The sequence below is a fragment of the Tetranychus urticae genome, chromosome 2, assembly GCF_039701765.1.
Source record: "Tetranychus urticae isolate SD_2017Ah chromosome 2, NJAU_TeUrti_SD_1.0, whole genome shotgun sequence".
Taxonomy (NCBI): Eukaryota; Metazoa; Arthropoda; class Arachnida; order Trombidiformes; family Tetranychidae; genus Tetranychus; species Tetranychus urticae.
Genome location: NC_142959.1, coordinates 4,323,751 through 4,347,230, shown reverse-complemented (window position 1 = coordinate 4,347,230; position 23,480 = coordinate 4,323,751). Strand labels below are relative to the sequence as shown.

At 32.3% G+C, this 23,480-nt stretch overlaps 4 protein-coding genes across 9 annotated transcripts; 3 read left to right on the top strand and 1 right to left on the bottom strand.

Moving 5' to 3' along the window:
* Positions 1 to 2,544: 2,544 nt before the first annotated feature.
* Positions 2,545 to 4,812, top strand: LOC107366384 (ABC transporter G family member 23-like). The gene has a single exon (XM_025161760.2). It carries the CDS (start codon positions 2,545 to 2,547, stop codon positions 4,750 to 4,752), a length of 2,208 nt encoding a protein of 735 aa, XP_025017528.2. The 3' UTR covers positions 4,753 to 4,812.
* Positions 4,813 to 5,871: 1,059 nt separating this feature from the next.
* LOC107366383 (sodium- and chloride-dependent glycine transporter 1) lies at positions 5,872 to 14,144 on the top strand. 4 transcript variants are annotated; one of them, XM_015933973.3, is made up of 9 exons: positions 5,872 to 6,840; positions 9,445 to 9,720; positions 10,306 to 10,462; positions 10,699 to 10,831; positions 11,010 to 11,248; positions 11,337 to 11,461; positions 12,004 to 12,455; positions 12,708 to 12,875; positions 13,008 to 14,144. In XM_015933973.3, the coding sequence occupies exons 1-9, from the start codon at positions 6,618 to 6,620 to the stop codon at positions 13,266 to 13,268; spliced, it is 2,034 nt and encodes a 677-aa protein (XP_015789459.2). In that variant the 5' UTR covers positions 5,872 to 6,617; the 3' UTR covers positions 13,269 to 14,144. The 4 variants fall into 4 exon arrangements, with proteins under 4 accessions (XP_015789459.2, XP_015789460.2, XP_015789462.2 ...); XM_015933974.3 differs by lacking the exon at positions 5,872 to 6,840 and adding an exon at positions 8,990 to 9,189; XM_015933976.3 differs by lacking the exon at positions 5,872 to 6,840 and adding an exon at positions 9,032 to 9,363.
* Positions 14,145 to 19,266: 5,122 nt separating this feature from the next.
* LOC107366382 (complement C1q subcomponent subunit A) lies at positions 19,267 to 21,202 on the bottom strand. 3 transcript variants are annotated; one of them, XM_089267987.1, is made up of 4 exons: positions 20,731 to 21,202; positions 20,459 to 20,577; positions 20,047 to 20,147; positions 19,267 to 19,956 (listed from the first exon to the last, which is right to left on the bottom strand). In XM_089267987.1, the coding sequence occupies exons 3-4, from the start codon at positions 20,062 to 20,064 to the stop codon at positions 19,483 to 19,485; spliced, it is 492 nt and encodes a 163-aa protein (XP_089124113.1). In that variant the 5' UTR covers positions 20,065 to 20,147; positions 20,459 to 20,577; positions 20,731 to 21,202; the 3' UTR covers positions 19,267 to 19,482. The 3 variants fall into 3 exon arrangements, with proteins under 3 accessions (XP_089124113.1, XP_089124114.1, XP_089124112.1); XM_089267988.1 differs by having other exon boundaries at positions 20,459 to 20,573; positions 20,731 to 20,765; XM_089267986.1 differs by lacking the exons at positions 20,459 to 20,577; positions 20,731 to 21,202 and having other exon boundaries at positions 20,047 to 20,254.
* Positions 21,180 to 23,032, top strand: Tcs1 (Threonyl-carbamoyl synthesis 1). Its single transcript, XM_015933970.2, has 4 exons — positions 21,180 to 21,644; positions 21,710 to 21,758; positions 22,020 to 22,097; positions 22,182 to 23,032. The coding sequence occupies exon 4, from the start codon at positions 22,239 to 22,241 to the stop codon at positions 22,926 to 22,928; it is 690 nt and encodes a 229-aa protein (XP_015789456.1). The 5' UTR covers positions 21,180 to 21,644; positions 21,710 to 21,758; positions 22,020 to 22,097; positions 22,182 to 22,238; the 3' UTR covers positions 22,929 to 23,032.
* Positions 23,033 to 23,480: the final 448 nt, after the last annotated feature.

The following is a 23,480-nucleotide window of genomic DNA, read 5'->3' as shown; positions in this document are numbered from 1 at the left end:
GTGTCTGAATCACTTCAACACTTGGAGTGACAGTATTTAGTTATTTTTTTGCTTTGTCTGTGAAACAAATCATTATTAATGTCTTTTATTAATAAAGCAAGGAATTAATTATATAATGAATACTGTAAACCTGAAGTGTCAATTTATGTATCAATTCAAGGTAGTTGATTTGTTGATGTTGATGTGTATTTGTAGCTTAATGTAAACTTAATGATTGAAATATTAATGATTGTTGGATAATAAATTTCTATGTGCAAATAATAAGGTTAATAATTTGGTGAAATAGGATTAACAATTTCAAGAACACACAATTGGATTTGATTGATATTTTTAAATGATTCAAAATATCATTTGGACAGAAACAGAGCAGAATTGGCAGTTTAAGATTGATTACTTCAAGTTGGATAATTATTGAATCATTATAGAGTAAATGAATTTTGATCTCATGACAATTAGGGAAATTAACCCTCCTTAATTGATCTCCTATGATGACAATGATAATTGATAATTTCTTGGGTAAAACGAGTGTAATAACCTGATTGAGAGTCACAAGTTATTGGACAATAATCAGAGTTTACATCAACATTACATTTCAAAATTGTCAACATTTAGCAAAAACTGTTGTAAAACATTGATTAATATTGAGCTGATTAGTAACAGCTTCAGAAGAGCATTTCAAAAAATGATTTGAAATCGAAATTGAATTTACATTAAATCAGGAAGCTGAGGATAAGTAAAATGACCGTAAATCCAATTCCATTAATAACGTAATATCAATGACCTTTGGTGGTTTAAGATTATATATTTGGCTAATTATCCAGTTAAATGGTTAGTTCAGTAATGATGAGGTGTATCCATTCAAGTTGTCGCCCTTGATGGTGTTAAACGTTGTGCTAATTTCCATTTTTACCCTTGGCACTTTTTGGTAATTTTGCGAAGAAAAACAAGCGTTTAAATGTTTTTCATCGAGAAGGAGGAAGTTGAACGTCGTGGTTGTCATGGCCATGATGATTATCATCCTCATGATCACCGTAAAAATACAGTGATGGAAAAATTAATAGGAGGACCCAAAGGAGTTAGTTTTTTTAGGGTTTTTTTCCTAATCATCGATCCTGACCAGTCTCTAAATCCATTCTGTTACGAATCTTGTTCCGTATTTGATCAGTTTCTTAAAACATTTTGTCCAGCTTTGATCCATAGTCACACCTGGTAAAAGTAAAAAAAAAGATTTTAATATTTTGCTGTTATTACTTGTTACACTCACTACGGAATTATAACCTGAAATGGATAGTTTCTTGTATTGCAAGTGAATTACTATTGGAAGCCATCCTTCATGTTCTTGTGGTCCAAGTGAAATTTTAGATGTTCATCATAATCTGGTCTCTTCAGTAAAAGGTAAGATAATATCAATTTTGCTTGAATTAGATACGAATGATAGTCTTGTATAAGAGTTGAAAAATAAGAGTCAATAAAGTACTTGATTCCAATCGAGATTCTTCTGCTTTGTAAAAATAGCTTCAGGATTTGGTCATTTTGAGATTTGATTGTCACTTCATGTACCTCAAACTATAATCAATTGCAATCAAATACTCGTTCAAAACAATAACATCATGAGCGCTCGAGCTTGTTTATGATCAGTTGATTCTTGTTGGGTTTAGTTGTTTGAGAACAGGCGTCTGTAAGAGTTAAATCAAAAATAATTCTAGTATTAGTTTCAGGGGTAAAAGTTAGTGTCACTAGTAACCTCAATTTCCAAGGCAAATTTGACAAATGATATAACCAGATGATCAGTAAATCATTGCGTAGGAATTAGATTTCAATTATATTACTTAACCTTTTCAATGTAATAATTCTTAATTACAATAAATATATACTCCCTTAGGGTGAATATGAAAAGGTCGGAAATTCTAACCGATCTTCAAGTGATGGTATTTTGATTTTGATGATAATGAAAAAATTTTACTCATTCATTGCACGTTTATCCTGGTCAAGGTAAACATGAAATAAGGTTGGCTGCTTTTTGTTTCAATTGCCCTGTAGATATCAAATTTAGAAGAAATAAAGGAGTAAAATACGAATATGAATCAAATAAATAAAAACATTAATTGATATACTTTAGTCGTGTGAAAATGCAAGAAAGGACTTCCTAAAAGGATGAGCTTGAAATTTGCCTTGAAGTTGAGCTTAGAATGTAGTTGATCCTTTTCTTGGCTTCTAAATTTTACGATAAAAAATGTATTTACCAACAATTTCGATCATTAAATTCCGACTGAGGAGAAAGGTCTGCCTGCGGCTGGATAATTTGCAAATTCATTCGTAAGCATTGTTCAATATTTGCCATTGATTGTTTTGATCGCAATCTCGCATTATTAATGATTCTGTAAGAGAGTTGGAAAAATAGTTTAATTTCAGTAATTTAATGGTTTTGTTTGAGTGATGAAAGAAAAGGAAAGGAAATTAAAACATTGAATTACTTCTCGAAATTGAATAATCTTTAATTTTTCTCTTTCTTTTGCTTTCACTTTATTACCTGATAGGTTCTTGATGGAGATCAAAACTAGCGATTATGCCATTCTTGGCCTCAACTTGAGTTTAGAGTTGGGTAAAAGTTGGAAGCCAGTGACAATATTTAAAAATTTATCAATAAAAGTGCCGAAAGGAGCCATTTATGGTTTGATTGGTCCATCAGGTTGTGGTAAAACTACTTTACAACGATGTATATTTGGATTTTATCGACCAACCAAAGGTACCCTTTTGGTCTTTGGTCGTTCACCGTTAGAGAAAGGATTTGGAGTACCTGGTCCACTGGTTGGGTTTATGCCTCAAGATTTGGCACTTAATGAAGACTTGACCATAAAGGAAATGTTGACTTTCTTTGGTCGACTTAGTGATTTACCAATGGATACTGTTAATGAAAGAATCGACGAGCTTCTCAAAGTAATTGATATTCCATATCCAGATAGGTTGATAAGTAATTTAAGTATCGGTCAACGAAGACGTATTTCCTTGGCTGCATCTCTTATTCATCGACCAAAGCTATTACTCCTTGACGAGCCCACAGTTGGCTCGGACCCACTCTTGGTTTACAAAATGTGGACTTATTTGTTTCATCTTAGGGACACTTATAAGATGACTATTGTAGTAACCACTCACTATTTAGAAGAAATTGTTAAAGCTGATCGATTCGGGTTGATGCGTAAAGGTCAGGTAATTGTAGAGGATAATCCAATGTCTTTCATGGAAAAGTATAAAGAGACTTCCTTGGAAAAGGCAGTTTTTCGATTGTGCACTGAATGGGATTCACGAAACAGAGCATTACCATCATCGTCGTCATCGTCTTCATCTTCGTCATCATCTTCATCAAACTCGCCAAAATTATCTTCATCTGTTCAAACAAATGGAATGGATCAGAAGAAAACAGTTCAACAGTCAACTGTTGGCAGCCAAAATACTCAAATTCATAATACTCAATCACCATCATCATCAAGTTCAACACTTTCCTCAGACCCATCATTAGCATCATCATCATCATCTATAACTGAAACATGGACTCCTTTGTCAAATTTTACTGTCCTCATCATATTGATGTGGCGACTTTGGTTAAGATGTCAGCGTTTCATGATTTATCCCATCATATTATCTTGTTTAATAATTTTCATCATCTCCTTGACTTTTGGTGTAATGTTTGGACGCTTTCCTAAAGATTTGAGAGTGAATTATATGAACCTTGGAACAAGTGACAGAAACATAACGGAACAATTTCTATCATTTTTATCCCAAAACAGTATCAGATTGGAGCGGGTCAACTCAGAACTGGAAAGTCGATTAGATCTGGAAAAGGGACTAATCGATGGATATTTCATTATCGGAGAAAATTTTGAAGAAAGTATTCGAGAAAAAATCGAAAAGGGTCTTTCATCACTAAGTCCCTCTGTTCACCATCAAGTATCTGAATCAAAAGTTAGAGATAAAATATTCCTGACGGTAGACGCTTCCAATCAATTTAAATTTGATACACTGGTTATCACAATAAGTCGAAGCTTGACCAAACTAATGCACGAAACCCAAACGAATCTTAATGTAACAAATAATTATTATCAATTTTTCACAGTAACTCCAATTTATGAATCCTATGAGCCTGATAATTTAATGGCCTCCAATGAGAATGTTTTGATTCGTTATTTTCTTTATGCTGTTGAACAATTTACAATCATTCTAATGATGAGCTGGACAATAAAAGAGGCCCATGAAAGGATGAATGAACGTCTTATGGCTGCTGGTATCAGTCGTATTCAGTTGACCATGGCTTTAATAGTAACATCAACTTTGGTAATTGTTCCTATTTACTTGATCTTTTTCACTCTATTGATACCAACACTGAATTTCCCAATGAGAGGCTCCTGGATAGCTGTTGTACTTTCAATAATAGCGATAACTGTTTGTGGAATAAGTAAAGGCATTTTCATCGGTTTACTTTCCAATGATTTAATTATGGCAGCTTTCCTCCATTCAGCTTATTGCTTTTCCAGTCTATTTCTTGGTTATTTACTTTGGCCATATGAGTCTCTGCCCAATTTCATCAAGCCTTTAACCTACTGGTTTCCATTTGCATTATCAGGCGACTCTCTCGTCTGGTCATTGATGAAGGGTAAAGCATTCACTGATGTCCTAGTTTACCAAAATATCGTCTATTCCATTATTTTCGCAATTGTATCTAATATCATAGTGATAATTGGTTTTAATAAATGGTGATATTGTAAACTGTAAAAAAATTATCATAATAAATACAATGTTTAAATTGAAATTTCCATGCTTAATGTACTGTCGTCTGTTAAACGCTTTCAATGTAAACATTTTAGGTAATTGTTTCCTCACATGACTTACCTTAATTATTTTCACTAATGGCAGTTAGAATATACATTTAAAGATCAATTTAATTGAAAACGTTGAATACATTTAAAATTCAATCAGAACTAATTCGTTCATAAACAAGAAAAACATATCTTAACCTTCACAATTAACATGGTAGTTATTTTAAATACAGTCTTCTGCAAAGCACAGAACCAACTTTAAAAAGAGTGAAACCGGCTGACTCAAAGACACAGATAAGAGCAAAACCATTTTCAAATGCAAAAAAAACCTTTAATTATTCGTTAATTGTTAAGCATATTCAGAGTTTATTAGGCCTAATTTTATCGCAATTGACTTTCGTGAAAAATTTATACTGACCAAATCTATTATTTTTAATTGTTAGACTTAGGTAAAATGCACTAATGCACTTTTGTGAATACTCCTAACAGTCAACTAAATAATAACTGAATAAAGTGTTTTTGAGAGCTGAGAAGTTTTTGTCACATGAAGGCAGGTTTTTATCATTTGAAAATGGTTCTGTTCAGATGAAAACTCAAAATTCTTACAATAATTGTAAGTCTTTAAAATCAGTCAATTTACACTTTTGAATGCTGGTTCTTTCGAGAAATAATATGCTTCTAATGAGCCGGTTAAATAACAATATTGGCGCCGAAGGCTGATGGGTTGAAATATTTATTAAAGTGACTGTACAGGTTGTACATCGCTCTATTAAGGATTTATTGTAGGGTAGCTAGTTGGCACTTTAAATCTTAGCGATTTGTAGGTTAGAATTTGAACCGAAATTCGATTCAGCCGCTGCCAGCTGCTGTTTTATCTGCCAGTAAGACATTTGATCATCAATCGACTATCTATTAATAATTTGGTATCTATTAATAGGTAACCGAATCTCTGGTAATTTTATTTTGTTCCTTAACATGTTGTACATAAAGGGAAGCTTTACTTGCGCTCGCCCGTTGATGAAAAAGGGGGAAATTACATTTGCAGGTGTTTGGGTATTACAATTTTGTTGTTATGGATGTGAAAAAAGGGTTTTGTTTTGGGTAGTTATTCTGATAAGTGGCTCTATCTCTTGGTTTAAAATAATAAAACTCGATTTACTAGACTAGTGAGACTGTTCAAAGTGATGCTAAGAAAACCGAATTGCATTTACTTTCAGTTATTCTTGGTTAGTTAATCTTATTTGATTGCATCAATCGATACAAAGAAAGCTGCTCTATCCTTTCTATCTTCTCTTTCTTTGGCATCACTTTTCCTGCAAACATATCCTCGTACATCACCACGTTTTGCCCATATTTTTCATCTTCCTTCAGTTTTTCCTCTCTTATTCTCATCTATGATCTCACTTCATCATTGCCATCCCTATTTATCCCTCTTACTCTTGATTTTAGTAATTATCATTCATCTCAATCTTCATCATCAGTAAATGGTGTCAATTATCTCTTTATTTTTGTGTTTTTTCAACTCGCACTGTTTACCTCTCGCAAGATCTCTACTTAACTTTAAATCAAATAGTAAAATTGATTATTGGATTCTCTAGTCAACTACAATATCATCTTTACCGTTAAGTTTATCTTCGATTCCTTCATCATCATCCTAGACTTGTGTCATCCACTGTTCAACTGATTATTGGATCAACCTTTAGCTGCTTTTGTCTTCCCTTTTCTCTGCTTCACTGCCCATCGGAAAACATTTCTTGCTTCTTACCCCTTAATCATTGACCTCTCGCCATTACCAGCTATACCAATATGGAAAAGGTTAAAGATAAAATATCATTTACTCCTATCAAAATGTCATCAGCATGTTCAGACAGTCCCGAGCTCAAGATAACCCGAACTCCAAGCTACGAGAAAACTGTTGAAAGAGGCAATTGGTCTTCGGGAATTGAATTTATTTTATCATGTTTAAGTTATGCTGTTGGTTTAGGAAATGTTTGGAGATTCCCTTATTTATGTTATCGCAATGGTGGAGGTAAGTAATACTTAATAATTTACCTCTAAACATACCGTATGTTGATTGTTGTCATTAGTATTTGTCATTTTTCTCTACCCTTTTGGTTGTTAGTGAAAAATGTAAATGTCAGTCAATGCAGCTACAAGAAAATGATCAAACCAAATTGTAAACTGAGTCTTGATAAATGATTAAACCTAATCAACCTTTACTTCAACCACCATGAAAATTGTAATCTCAAATCTCTTACTATCAAGTTACAATTTTAATAGTTTTCATCTCGTGTTTACCCATTGATTGTAATCAATTTTTGCTTTTGCCTCGAAATTTATCATTTATGTAAATTAACCATTCCCATGATTATCTAGGAAACTTCAATTTCCTTTATTTTTCTGGTTAATTCCTGGTTAATGGTGTTGAGATTCTGCGTTAAGTGAAATAAAAACAATCTGATTGAACCATTGAGCATGGTTTACAGTGAATCCTGTAAGCCGGCTCACAACTTCATTTTGACGTAAAATTTGATTTAGACACGAGAAACATAAGAATGAAAACCTTGAGCGGGAATCCATTTAATCACTTATCATCACCCATTCCTTTCCCCATTACTTTCCACATCCTCCCACTCTTGCTCATCATTCCCACCATAAGATGTGATCATGTAAACTTGCCTAAACAAGAGTCTGTCTGAGCTTTAACACTCTCTCCAGTTTACTCACTTTGCTAGTAAAAATATCGATTCACTATTGTAATATCAGTGAAAAGAGTGAAAGAAATAATAATAACCCCAAAGCATCATCTTTTCATCTTTTCCTTTCGCCTTCTTCTTCTTCATCCTCTTCCCATTCAAAGATGAGAATGAACGTAATAAGACCAAGATAATGATCCGAGTCTCTTCTGAACTTCAAACAAAAAGCACCTTACATTCAACATGAACAATAACATGATTCTTGCATTTCTGTATTTTGAGGTTTCATCGTGTAAAAAATGTTGCCAATGTTCAACTTGGAAGATACATTTCACTCTCATTTTCATCACCATCATCTTGTCTCATCTTTTTACCTCAGTCCAAGGCAATTCTTGATCACCTTACTCCTTGAAAATGAAGATGAACTTTTCACTCAACTTGTTTTTTTTCTTGCTTGAACTTTTTTTCTGACAAGGTAAACAGGAAAGTTGAGGAAGGACAAACAAAAAATTTGAGCCAAGAAATATTTTGATGATTAAACCTTTTCCATTTGGAGATAACTCAATTTTGGAATCAATTTTTAAAGGTTTAATCAATCTTGACGAAATGCTAAACCAAATTTCAACAGCTTGAATTTCAATTTCAGACGAAATCATCTGAACTTTAAATGTTCAAGTTAAAAATTGTTTGTCACCGTCTTTGTTCAACATTCAATGTTTTCAAGCAACAACTTCAAATGTTTCAATATTTTTGTCCTTTTCTTCAATGGCATTCATATTCACATGATATTCATATAAGAGATAAATATTGAAACATTTTTCTCACCTTTTCACTTCCATCAATATCAATGATAACGGTTTGATTGGAAATGACAATTGAATGGTGTTTTGTTGTTTATTTTATTAATTTACCCATTCAATCAATCAAAACTGTTTTTTTCTGTGTTCAATACATGAAAGTGTTGATTGATTGTTATAAGAAAATGTTGAAATAAGAAATGATGTAGAAATGAAAATTAAATTAAGTAATAGTCCTTTTTTCACTTGAATCATTTTCTGTCAATATGAATGTGCGATGTTGATTAGGATTTCTAGGGTTGAACAAGATTTTTTTCCCGGCTTAATGTACAATATATAACGTCATTTGATTCAATCAATAAAAGGAAATTTATTGATTTTCGAGTTTTTTGCACCGTCTTTTGTTTTTTATGTTCATCACTGATTAATCTGGACTTTTGGTTGAAATGATCAATCCTTGAAATGAATTGGTTAAGTGTTAGAGATTTGTATTGATGAGCTAAATTATATTTTCATTTTTTACCTTTTTTCGTTTCTACCTGCTTTTTAAATTTTGTTATTAGGTTAATGTAAATTCAATTCATTTTATTTCAATTAATTAGAATTTTTAATTGTTCAAAATTGTCTTATTGAAGATTAAACTATTATTTTATTTCAAGTTGAATTTAGCGCCAAAAGCAAGATGGGATAACAGAAGCACAGTTTTGGCGCTTTCTATGTTAATCTCGTGTTTGCATTTTTACTGTTAATTTTTACTGTACTTTGTTAATTGATTTCTTGTATTATTGTTCATTATAATTCAATTGTTTAACAGTTTTAGATTTTTTAAATTGTGTGTTCTAGTATATTGTCGTTAAAAAATCTAAAATTAGGTTCTTGGAAATGGTAATGGTACAATTTTCGGTATCTTTCATAATTCACATCTTTCTTCTCGAGGAAGTCAACAAGTTAACGATTTATCATGCATTTTCGAGTGTATTTTTGGTTAGCTAAGAATGTTGTTTTGAAATTTAAAGTTTTTTTTGCATTGATTGACACTTGATTTTATCTTTAGTTGAGGTATCCTTGGTACAATTTTGTGAAAAACAACGATTTTTATTCATTGTAATCGTTCTAATTATTTTTTCTCTCTTTTTACAGGAGCTTTTCTCATTCCATACACAATTATGTTATTATTTGTTGGTTTACCTTTGTTTTTTATGGAACTTGCTTTTGGTCAATATGCAAGCGAAGGCCCCATCACTATATGGAAAATATCACCTTTATTTCAAGGATTGGGCTATGCCATGTTTCTCATGTCTGGTTTGGTTGGAATCTATTATAACATGATTCTAGCTTGGGCCATGTTCTACCTCTTTTCGTCATTTACTGATAAACTTCCATGGAGTTCATGTGAAAATGAATGGAATACAAATGGTACGAAGAGAACGCATTGAAAAGTAGAGAACTAATTGATAGAAAAGATCGACTCAGTTTTCATGTCCCTGCAGACCCACAAAGTCCCTACCCTTAAGACGAAAGGAAAATTTGTGCATGTATTAATACTCCTTAACCCATATTTCAATCTCTTGAACTCTTTATTGATATTGCTAACTAAATTTTGAATATTTATTAGTTTAGATATCGAATAAAAATAAAATAAAATCGATGATTAGGTTAATGTACTACTAAATGGAAGTCTCTATAGCAAATATATTGTTGCGTTTTGTTTCCATTTCACGAAACCTTTTTAGGTTTCATGTGTTATTTTACTTCCTATTTGATACATTCTGAGGTAAAATTGTCAGGATAATATCATTACTGTTGTTGATCACTACACATTGCTTGTTTTATCATTGCTATTTTCAAAATGGGCATTGAGGTTATTAATATCATATTGATTGACTTATCATCAGATTCAATCGATTGCAAATTGAAACAATGCAGAACTTGATGAATAGTTTGGTAATTTATCTGATTTTTTACTAATTTTATTATTTTATTTTATTTTCTTAATTTTAGCCTGCCGTAAATTTGACACCAAAAATTGTACAGCTCATAAAGGAATCATGGATTCTGATGGAGATTGCATTCTACAAGAAAATGTATCTCAAGAAATCTGGCAAAACCTTACCAGCTCTAAATATAATTCAAAAACTGCTAGTGATGAATATTTTCAGTAAGTTTCGGTGAATTTATAAATAATTATTAACACAATCTCAATCAGTCGATTTGCCCAATGTCAGGCAAACTGACCTGAAGTTGTAGTTATGTACCATTTCTCGAATAATTTTTTTATATCTAATGCATTCATTACAATAATGTTCAAACAGCCTGAAAAGTTCACCTATTTAAGATTTCATTTTTACTAATGTTTCCTTTCCTCTCTCATTTTTCTTCAAATTTTTCTAACAGTAATTTTGTGTTGGAAATATCTTCAGGAATTCACGAGCTTGGAAGCATTCGCATTGAACTAGCCTTGTGTTTGCTCATCTGTTGGCTTATCGTTTTCTTTTGCCTTGTTAGAGGCGTCAAAAGCTTGGGAAAGGTACATTTTTATAACTGTTATCCCTTTCTTCCCCTTATAATCTAATTTAAATAAACCAATCCTTGTAATACTGACGAACCCTTTCCCAAAACCATCATCAAGATCATAAATTTAGACAGACAAATTAATCAAACTGAATTTTTTATTTTCGCACTTTTTCACTTTTCACTTCTTGCAGGTTGTTTATTTTACCGCTTTGTTTCCATACTTTGTATTAACCATTCTTCTTATTCGTGGATTATCATTGGAAGGTTCCCTTGATGGTATTCATTTTTATTTAACACCAGAATGGCATCGTTTAGCTGAAATAAAAGTATGGAAAGATGCTGCTATGCAAATATTTTTCTCATTGTCACCATGTTGGGGTGGATTGATTACCTTAGCCAGTTACAATCGTTTTCATAACAATTTTTTCAAGTAAGCTACAAATTATCTCATGTTCATTCATCACTTCTCCTTACCGAACAATTTCATCACCTTTTAATCTTCTTATTTTGTCTAATAGGGATGCTTTGATTGTCGCATTTGGCAATTGTGGAACAAGTGTCTTTGCTGGTTTTGTTATTTTTAGTGTTGTTGGATTCATGGCAAAAGAAACTGGTCTACCTGTATCTGAGGTCGCAACTCAAGGTACCTTATTATTGTGTGGAAAACATTGACTCATTGCTGAAAGATGTTATAGTTTCCTGTTAATTTTTTTTTGGTGAAAGTTACTCTTGAAAACAATAATCCAAAAATAATCAAAAATAGAGCAAATTGAAAACAAACTCAAAGTGTTCCTCTAGTTTTTAATATATCATGAGACTAAAATTTTTGGCAACAAACTGTTTTGCCGTTTACTTGTCTTATGATATAAATTTAATCCTTATCTGCTTGACTTAATTTAGAAGATAAGTCAATTTGATAAAATACCTCGTTAGTATCACAATAGTGTCACCAGAGTAATTAATCTTGACCTTTAAATGATTTAAACATTTACAAGGTATCAAGTAATCTACTTCCACGTACATATTTAAACACTACAACATATTCTTATGTTAAACACAAGCTTGAACTAGTATATTTTTAACAATTGATGATTTAAATTTCTATTCGCTAAACATTGGCCATGGATTTCTGCAAGTTCATCTTTCTTACCCTTTACTTTTCATTTCCTTTTTGATGGCTTACAGGAGCTGGTTTGGCGTTCGTTGTCTATCCAGAGGCTGTTGCTAAACTTCCACTTTCTCCAATTTGGTCTTTCCTCTTTTTTTCGATGCTTTTAACGCTTGGTCTTGGAACACAATTCACTCTCATCGAAACTGTTGTCACTGGAGTTGTCGATACTTGGCCTCGTTCATTGCGACACCGAAAACCTTTGGTCTTGTGTGCTGTCTGCAGTGTCATGTATATCTTGGGGCTGAGTATGTGTACTCGGGGTGGAATGTACATACTTCAGTTGATGGATGATTATTGTGCTAGCTTTTCAGCCCTGACAATTGGTTTGATTGAAGTAATTGTTATTGGTTGGGTTTACGGGATTGATAGATTTTTTGATGATACCAAAGAGATGCTTGGAAAATATCCTTACCCCAAAAATTATTGGAAACTTTTATTGAAATGGGTTACACCTTCAATCATTGCGGTAAGCATTTAACATAACAAAACACAATCAAAGCTAAACATTGAACCCAATCAAGTCATGATATGATCATCTTGATTTAAAGCTTGAAATGTAAACAGGTAAAAAGTGATTTGATGTTATCAATTCACGATTCCAAAAATAAGTAAAATGTTAGTTGAAATTTTAGACTAATTTCTTCTCGATTTCACTAATTTATTGAAATATTTTCTAATCGTATTCTCATTTTTTCCAATCTTTTTATTTCACAACCAGATGATTCTTATTTGCTCTATATTCAACACTGTACCTAGTAGCTATGGTGATCACTTATTCCCGGGTTGGGCCAATGGAATCGGATGGTTTCTATCATTCCTGTCCATTTCAGCCATACCTATACTGGCCTTTCATAAAATTTTGATGGGAAAAGGGCCGATTTTCCAGGTAAAGTGATTTGCTAACTCGCAAGTTTTACACTTTATTCACTTGCAATGCAATTTGAAAGATTGTGGTAAAGCTTAAGTTGAGTTGAATCAAATTCAAACCAATTTAATAATTTCTCAATCTCTTTTTCAGAGAATATCAACTTTGATGCAACCAACATCTGATTGGGGACCTAAATCACAGATTCATAGACTCACAGCTCACAGTCCTAAGCATACTGATTCCCAAGTGCCATTAGCAAGCCAATATGATCAAGATAATGAGGATAGTAATGATTCCGATTATGGTCGATCACCAACCAAAGGACGTTACTTTATTCCAGACGATCCATCAGATAGTGATGCAGGACTAAGATTAACAGTTCCAATTGATTATCTTGAGACTGGTTTTTAACATATAATAATCTTGACCCAAGCTACCAATACCAGGAAACAAGGAGATAAACCAACATCCTTCCATATTTTTTAAGCCAAAGAAAACAATAACACATATTATATTATATAATATAAATTAATTGTATAAAATACATTAAGTGAAAGGTTAATGATTAGCTACTGTTTATAGTCCTTTTATGTTCGTCCACCAACAAGTTTGTTTATCTGTTTCCTTTTACAAAAACATCGTAACTTCTGTATTATCTTCATCTCTATTATGTTTTTAAATTCAATTTTAAGTTATTAATTTTCTTCCACTTCAAATGTCTGTTAGAAACATTTGAATTATTGTAAATTTTTATTTCTCCTAAGACGTAGACGAATCTCAACTTTGAAATTCATTTTAATCTTGTAAGATTCTGAAGTGATTCAGAATTTATTTGATATTCAATCAGCTTTTAGTTGGTAAAATTTATTTATAAACAAACAATGATAATAATATAATTGTAATGTTGATAATGGTAATAATTAGTAGCAGAGCAACTTGTATTGATTGTAAAGTCCTCGACTACTCAATTTAAAATAATTGTATTGAAGCAATTAACAAATGTAAATTTGATTTGTAAAAAAATCCTCAACAAAAAGTATCCTCAGGTTGCTCAGGAAAAAATCTCAGAACAAAATTCATTTTTTTGTATTCTTTTGATCATAAAACAATTGTAATAAGAGATGAGTTAATCGTATGATCAGTCAAAATTGTAAACAGCATTTAATATTGAAAAATAGTACAACATTGTATAATTTGATTGATCAAGAGATCAATGCAATTTACTGTCAACATCAAGGTAAACAAAAAGGTCCTAAAGCATGAAATAAAACTAAATATTGAAAATGAGATGCCGATCAAATTGTAATGATTAATTGTTTTAAGGTGATAGCCTTAATCTAAATCTCATTGCCTTAACAGTCATTAGTTATCTTGAAGAGCTTACACTAAAATGAACTTTATTTCAATTATTACATGTAAAAGATAGTTAAATCCACAGTTTGTTACAATTGAGTCAAGTACAATAAGTGTATTGAAGCAAATAAAAGGAGTAAACTGTTATTTAGTTTATCAACAAAACGTTCATCTTATTCCCAATGTTGATCCATTCAATAGCAATATCGACCATCTTTGTATTAATAATAATGGCTATTTATTTTGATCTATTTGCTCTACTTGAATGCTGTTCTTATCGTGTTTTACAACTTGAGTACAGTAAAGTGCTGTCAATCTGATTAGTGACTTAAATATTGAATCATGAGATTTTGATAAGCTTTTATCAGAAGTTTTCCTCGATCGATGAAATGACTTGGTTTCTCGATGAAAATTATTTCATATGATTGTAATGTTCGCTTGTAATGAAATGCTGTTAGATTGATGAATTGGTAGCAATTAGTTTTCATCTATTAATATCTGGTACCCTTTCCAAATCTTAACATTTACTACCTCAATCAGATTAGTCTACTTCTTCCTCTATTTTTATCCATTGATGTCTATTGATAACAATTAACTTGGCATGCTTGAACAATTGAAGTAACCTCTGGAAAATGATAGTCCTGATCGAAAGGATTGTCTTACAGTTTGGTGTACCATTGCGGTAACACATTGGGAATAAAAGCTTGATTGGAGTGTAAAAAGGCAAATCATAAGCATAATTTTTATGGAATATTTGACTTTAATGTTAATCAGTCCACAATTAAATGATTTATATATGTTAATGAGATTTATATTTGGCAAATAAACACCTTGTTATCTCAATTTGTTTTTAATTATGAAAATGGCCAAGCTCAAGCATTACTAATGATTCATTAGTATGTAAATTCAATGAGAAAACGCAAATTTCGTAAATCGATTACAATTTGCACCGACACAACAGTTAATAATTGTGATTAAAAGTCAAATCCAATTTGGACAGTTAAAACTGCAGCTAACTTTATCCTTGAATATCAGGTTCTGAATAATACAAACTGGAAAAAGGTTTCTCAATTAAATTACAATTTGTTTTTTGCGGTAACAATTTCAAAAGTCACCAAATCGAAGTAATTCAATTAAAGATTGATTAATTGATTGCATTAAAATGAATGTTAGCACCTAAATAAGATTTTTATCCAATATGTTAGTTGAGTGAACTAATCAACTTACAAGCTAGAGACTGAATCATCTGATGGATATCTGTAATTACTAATTATTTATTCAATGACACTCCAAGTAACTATATTAAACTACTGTATTAACTTTGATTATCAGGAAAAATTAAAACTGATCAATCCATAGATAACTAATTGTTAACACGTTCATTTTAATTGTCTGCTAAAATGTTGAAATGTTTAAGCAAATCCAGAGTATTGTCCAAGACCTTGCATCTAATTTCACCCTGCATGCGTAAATCAACCCAAATTTTCACCTAACAACTCATTTGTTCAACTTCACAGTATACCTTTTTGGTTAAATACACCAGAAGAATGACTTCGGCTACAAAAATGACTGAGATGATGGGTTCAAATAAGGTGAAGTGATTGTTTTGTTTTCAGAATTGGACGGAATCGTTTGGTAAATTGATTTAGAGTCTTTAGCAGTTCCAATGTGATTACATTCTGGACTAAAGAGGCCAGAAGAGGTGCATGTTAGTCAAAAGTAACACAATATTGATGCAAATGATGATTTAAAAACAAAGAGTAGAAAGTTTAGTTTAAAGGACCATAAACAAAAAGTTTGACTCTTGAGTTAAGATTTAGGACTTTGTGGGTGCGTAGGGGCTTAAATACTTAGTCTTGTACAAAATCAAAAAGTTTTCTGGTGAACCGTTCTCGAGAAAATCGAGGTCAAAGTTGAAACTTCGATTGCATTTTATTCGGTTATGGAAGCAGTCATTTTCATAAAACTCATTTCCCAGATGTAAAATTTGATGGCCAATTAGATTATGCACTTATTTTTAGAAATAAAATCTTCCCTTTTCTGTAAAACAGATCACTTCGATTTAAATTTAAACGTGTCGCATTCGATGACCGTTATAGTTAGAGGACTGAAACTTATTATTTGTCGATAAAAATTTATTGTACACATCAACAATCAAACAATTTTTTCAATATCTCCACAGTTTGCTTGATTTCGGCCTTTAACCCAAAAACTTTGAGTCTGAATATTTCGAGAACCATAGCACCTACGATCGTTATTCTTTCACCATTGATTAGATTTTATTTTGGACTAAAATATTATTTCATCATAACTTCTGAAAAAAGTTCTATCGTTTTATTACATTAACTTTACATTTGATACCCGATTTCTAGAGATAAGCGTTATCTCAAACACAAGCCTTATGGAACTTTAGAAGGAAATTGATGATTAAATGATTAGCTCAGATTTTCTGCGGTATTTATTCTTATATTGTTATTTCCCCTAATAAAATCTAACGAATGGTCAAAGAATTATGATTGTAGGGGCTACCAATCTCGAAATATTAAGACTCAAAGTTTTTGGGTTAAAGACCGAAATCGAGAGAACTGTCGAGATGTTGAAAAAAGTTTTTGACTGTTGGTGTGAACAAACAATTTTTATCGAGAAATAATAAGTTTCAAGTCTCTAACTATTACGGTCACCAAATGCGACACGTTTAAATTTAAATCGAAGTGATCTGTTTTACAGAAAAGGGAAGATTTTATTTCTAAAAATAAGTGCATAATCTAATTGGCCATCAAATTTTACATCTGGGAAATGAGTTTTATGAAAATGACTGCTTCCATAACCGAATAAAATGCAATCGAAGTTTCAACTTTGACCTCGATTTTCTCGAGAACGGTTCACCAGAAAACTTTTTGATTTTGTACAAGACTAAGTATTTAAGCCCCTACGCACCCACAAAGTCCTAAATCTTAACTCAAGAGTCAAACTTTTTGTTTATGGTCCTTTAAACTAAACTTTCTACTCTTTGTTTTTAAATCATCATTTGCATCAATATTGTGTTACTTTTGACTAACATGCACCTCTTCTGGCCTCTTTAGTCCAGAATGTAATCACATTGGAACTGCTAAAGACTCTAAATCAATTTACCAAACGATTCCGTCCAATTCTGAAAACAAAACAATCACTTCACCTTATTTGAACCCATCATCTCAGTCTTTTTTGTAGCCGAAGTCATTCTTCTGGTATATTTAACCAAAAAGGTATTTCAGACGCTCTTAATTTTTACCAATTTGCGCTGTGCCATGTTGCAAAACATGGTGAAGTTGCAACTTTGATCTCGATTTTCGCAAAAACCATTGATCAGAGCAATTTTCAAATCGCAAAAATGGACTTAGTTCTTATGTCAACTAACAGAGCCTAAATCTGATAGAAATGAATTTTTACTTGTTTTTGCCTATTTGTCTCAATTATATACAAATGAGACAAATCGTGTCTTTTTAGTAACAACCGTCTTGCCGTTATGCAAACTATTAATATTTAACTTTTATTGAAATCGAAACTTTATTTATAATTTTTCTTGTCTTATTTTGTTTTCTGATTTTATTGCAGTTAACCTAGGATCAGATCAGCTCCAGAATTGATGAATCTATTCAAATGTCTTTGCACTCTTCTAAAGCCTCCAGAGAAACGATAGACAGTCTTGGCAACATCTTCCATACCATCAGCAATTAATTCACCAATGTTTTCACTGTCAGATAGAAGTAAATCATTATCATCATCTTCGTCGTCATCTTCATCATGGTCAGCATGAATAAATTTGTGATCCAGTGCATGACTTGAAACACGAACAGGAACACGAAGGGGAACACGAACTGGAATACGAACAGGGATGGCAGCACTCGAGTCCATAACAAGGGTATTACAATCAACATCAAAAAGTAAACAATCAATCTCGGAAACGACCGGTAAACGGGTTAGACGGTAGTTTCTTCGTTTAATGTAGATTGGTTCTTTATCAAAGAAAATGGTTCGACCTTCGGCTTGCAATGTTCTCGAGCCTTGCTTCTTCAACTGCCTCAAATATTGCCAAAGAACCCAACGAAGTCGAACAAAAAAGATCTCGATTCTTCCATCACCACGTTCCTTGCCAGGTTTAGGTATCACAATTGGTTCTTCTGGTCTTTCAATTTTACCAGGTTTACCAGTTTCTTCTGGTTTCTCGATTTTTCCTGGTTTCGATGGTTTTATCTCAATGTTTTCACGGTCGGGATCCTCTTCTTTAGGAGTTTCTTCGGGTCGAAAACCAGAATTGAATAAAGCTCTCATTAATCGAGATGATTTTGTATTTCTGTTGAATCCAGAGGGAAATGCTTTTGATTGTAAGCATCTAAACATTTCATCAATAAACTCGGAAAGTGTATAACTTTCAAGTCTGGCCAAAACATCATCAATGGTCGGGAAACGTTTTCCTGTTGCACGAGAAACACAATCAACAAATGGAATCAATTCTAATTGAGAAATTGGAGCTTCATCAGCATCATTTAATTGTACTGAAGGATCTGTTACATGAGATTGCCGCAAATACTCTAAATCGACTTCAGGAACTGGCAATTCATCTAATTGCACAAGCGATTTCAGTCTATCAATAGTTATCTCTTGCTCCTCTATTCCTTGAGATGAGTTAATTGCTGTTAAAACGAATGTCAAACTCACAAATAACATAAACATGATGATTTTTACTATTATTAATTGACAATCAAACAAACTCAACAGGCTTATTAGTAATAATAATTTACTTTATCCAATGGACTCGTTTCTTGTATAACTTCGATCACTTGAAGGTTTTACCCATATGGGTAATTGAAAGTCAAATTAAGCCTAAGTTATAATGATTCTAGGTGATATTTCTGATTACATTTCATTTCATATTTGTGTGCCAAATAATGAACGCTATTAAGAAATTGGATTGAAATTCGTGTTATTAACGCTGGACTTGATTTCATTCTGCGTTTGGCTTTTTTTAAAATGAGTTTAGTTTTAGTAAAATAAATAGAAATAATTCAGACAATTATTTCGTTTCATCATACAGATAGTTTATTTTGTCATAATATTTTACATAATTTTAATCAAATCGATACGATTGTATCAAGAACCACCCGTATTTGTTAGCAATGTGAAGCTAAAATTTTCCATAAAATTTAATGTCAAAAATGGCAAATGTGGTGAATATTTATAGATACTCCAATTCATGAAGTCGGAATTAGGCATTGAAAAGACTGATTGATATTCAATCATCAGAATCATCAGATGCCTCCATTAGTTCAAAGATATGATCCTTGTGATCAGGTTTGAATTGCACTTTACTATTCACATCGGTCGACTCTGAGCTCTCTGTGCGATCATCTGAAGCTGATGCCATTGATTGTCTTCCAACAATTCCAGAGAGGAAACCAGTAGGAGCTTTGTCTGACAATTGATAACCCGAGAAAGATGTGTATGCATGATCAAGTTGATTAGATTCAGTGATATCACCCTTTTCGATGAACAGATAAACCAAATCACCCTCTGATAAATGCAACAATGTAGATCCTGAAACAGTGTTAGATGCTGGGCCATTACTATAAACTGTAATCACCGGAAATTTGGAGACACGGAGAGATAATCGAAGCTCCTTATTTGGTTGACCAAGAGCGGTAAATGAAAAAAAGTAAATTCCGGGTACTGTGCACTTGAAAGCTCCATAAAGATTGTTGAAGGTTGCCTGTGAGTAAATAAAACAAAAGTGAATAAGTTAATAGTTCATCGAAAGATATTCCTATCATTAATTTGAATAAGATAAACAGATTCATACCCTATTGTTGACAACCATTGTTGATAATGAGATATAATTGTCATAGCGGCTTCCTTTGATTGCTGTAAACGATATCGGATCAAATGCGGTGGAAATTTGGACTAGAAAACAAATGAAAAAGGAAAATTGAAAAATTGGAAACATGGTAAAGAATAAATTTGGTGAGTTGAATTTGAGTCAATTTTGAACAGGTCAATAAGAAGAGAAAGGCGATAGTGATGGCAAGTAAAGTTCAAACCACAGACTTTTAAATGTCAGCACAAAACAAGTTTTTTATCAGTTTAACCAGATAATCCAAGAAAATGGTTAAACTTTCCATTGGCTGCTGATCATAACGATATAAAGCATCTATGAGCAAATGACCGGGAGTCTTTTGGATTCAAATATAAACAAATAAATCTTTTAAACTGACCTTAAGCTCTTTAAAATGACAGGTCCACATGGTTGACAAACAAGAAAACAATTCGTTTGGATTTGTGATTTACCACTTGATTAAGATCAGCATTTCCAAGGTTCCATAGTCCAGGCTATCTGTTTAAGAACGAAAATATCATTATAAACTTTGACATTATTTAATTTGATTTACTGTCATCTTCTGCTACTTAAATACCATTCGCTAATATGCTTTCAACCAGCAATTTTTTAACGTCTAGACACACAAAACCTTAAAGATTGAAAACTTACCAAATTAGCTATTTTCCGCAAAAGGTCAAAGGTGGCCAAAGACTTAAAAACTGGTTTTAAAAACCAAAACAATTGAGATTAACAATTGTAAGAAAAAAAGCTGTCAACGTAACCATAGCAATTATTATGCTTAAGGATTTTGGAGGGAGCCGTTTATACATAAACATAGTTTAAAAAGCTTGAAGTAGAGTTGATTAAGATAGTTTTTCAGGATTATTTAATGACCAAAGATTGGATAACAGGAATAATTGGACCAGGAAAAAAGCCAAAAATCAGTGGACTTAAAGGTAAAGTGTAAAAATGCGCAAATATCAATTTGGAAAGGCTGGTTAAAAATTTAGCTTACTGCGCCTAAAAGAGGGGAAATGTTTCCCCTGACCAAACTTTGTTTACACCATCAATACACATATCTTCATCTTTCTATTTCCCTCTCTTTTAGTTGAACCGTGTTTTCCTATTGTTCATAATTTAATCGACCCCATCTGATCGTATTTGTGTCATTGTCAGCTTTAAACTTTTATTACACCTTTTTTAACTTGCAATGGATCAAGCATCTGTATCAGTTTCAGAGAAGAAATTTGATTTCTCTCCTTTCCTGCAATTTGGAGACACTCGAGACCATGAGTTTAAACGTCGTGAACCTGTTGTTCATATCAACAATCAGAAACATGAAGCCGCTCGGAAAAAGATGTTATCCTTTGTACAAGAGGTTCAATGGACTAAAAGTAAATTATCTCCAGGAGTTAGCTTGGCTTATCTACATCATCACAAGTTAACACAATTACTAATTGGTTTGATCAAATTAGAGCCGAGGGCAACAAAAGTAAATCAAAATAGTGGACCTGTGGCCCATAAATTTTGTGTCTTAACTGGTGAAGTTGATATTAAAATAGACGATACCCCACTCTACAAAGGTAATGGTGTTAACTCAATTATCAGGATACCCATTCAAACATGTTATACCATTTTTAATACCCAGAACGACGATACATACCTGTTCTTTAAGAGTGGGCCCAATGTATAAAAAGGTACTCTTTTGCTTCTCATCATTCATATTTTTATTTCTTCCTCTTCCGTTGATCATTTTTCCTAGACAGAGTTTCCACTAATGAATCTTTTATGCTTCAATCTTCTCAGTATTCCAATATCTTTACTTCCATTTTCTATCTTGAATCATTCTGTAACCACTATCCCAGCTGTTCTTATTGAAAACAACAAGATAGCCAACACATGTTCGTGTCTGTATTTTTCAAACCATATTTTTCTCTTTTCTTCCATTTCAAATCTAGTTAATCATTCAAATAATGATCATTATGTGTTTATAAACTTGCAACATTTCATTGTTAAACGCATCTTCTCACTTTTGGGTAATTATCAATTAATAATAATTTTGAATTTCATTTTCAGCTAATTATAATTTTGTTTTCTCACTCTTTTTTCTCACGTATCAGATAATTGTTTTTTCTCAGCTTTACATTTCTTCATTAACACATCTATTAATATCAACCATGGTTTCATTTTTTTCCAATAAATTAATACCTGTACATAATGTAAATGGAAGCCTAAACGTCAAAGCTATCGGCATGGCTTGTGATTTAATCTCTAAAGGAGGTATTCTCGGTGTTCCCACGGACACTATCTACGGTCTTATTGGTTTGGCTCAAGAACCTAGTGTTGTCTCGCGTATATATCAAATCAAGGGTCGATTAAATTGTAAACCGATTGCCATATGCTTATCAAATGTTAATGAAATATCAAAATGGAGTATAGTCACTGTTGATCATAAAATCTTAAATGCTCTCTTACCTGGACCATATACGCTCATCTTCGAGAGATCGCCTCAATTAAATCCATTGCTCAATCCTGAAACAAATTCAATCGGTATCAGAATTCCAGATCATCCATTTATTTTAAAATTGACCCAACAAATAGCTGAGCCGTTAGCCTTAACCAGTGCCAATATCAGTGATAAACCTAGCTGTACCCAAGTTGATGAGTTTCACGAGCTTTGGTCAAATCTTGATGCCGTCCTCGATGGAGGTAAACTAACTGGGGATCCAAACAAGTTGGGATCAACAGTAATTGATCTATCCACCAAAGGTTATTTTAAAATAATTCGTCCGGGTTGTGCTTACAACGAAGCTTTAAAAATATTGGAAACTCAATTTGGCTTATTAAAGTCAGCTATAGAAACTTAAATGTATAGACAGAAAAAAAATAACGGGTACATATTGTTCACCTAAATTTTTACCTAAATTACAAGTTATCCTTTGTGGAATCTAATAAACCATAAATCAATTAAGACTTGATTTCTTATCAAAAAGCCAAAAAAAAACATCTTACAACCAGAAAGGTGCAATTTAATTTGTTATTTCGCGTTACATCCTCACCAACTACCAATAGCGAAACTGTACCAGAACAATTAGTCACAGATGTTTGAAAGAGGTGCTGCCAAGTTTATAAGACAATAGAAAAAGTGATTCACTTTTTGATGGTGACCTGTTTTAATGACAGTAAAACACCTTTTTTTGTTATAGCCATTTAAAAATAACAATATAATTACGAATGCAGTAAAACTGCCATCTATGTCATTTCCTATGCAACTTGATAGTAAACAATGTTCTGTAAGACTCAATAAGAGACAAATTATTAGTTAATAATTGTTGATTACTAAAGTTATTTGATCTACATGATGTACATGATATAATAATCCAAAAAAGGTCTATTGCCAGATTCCCAGCTACAAATTA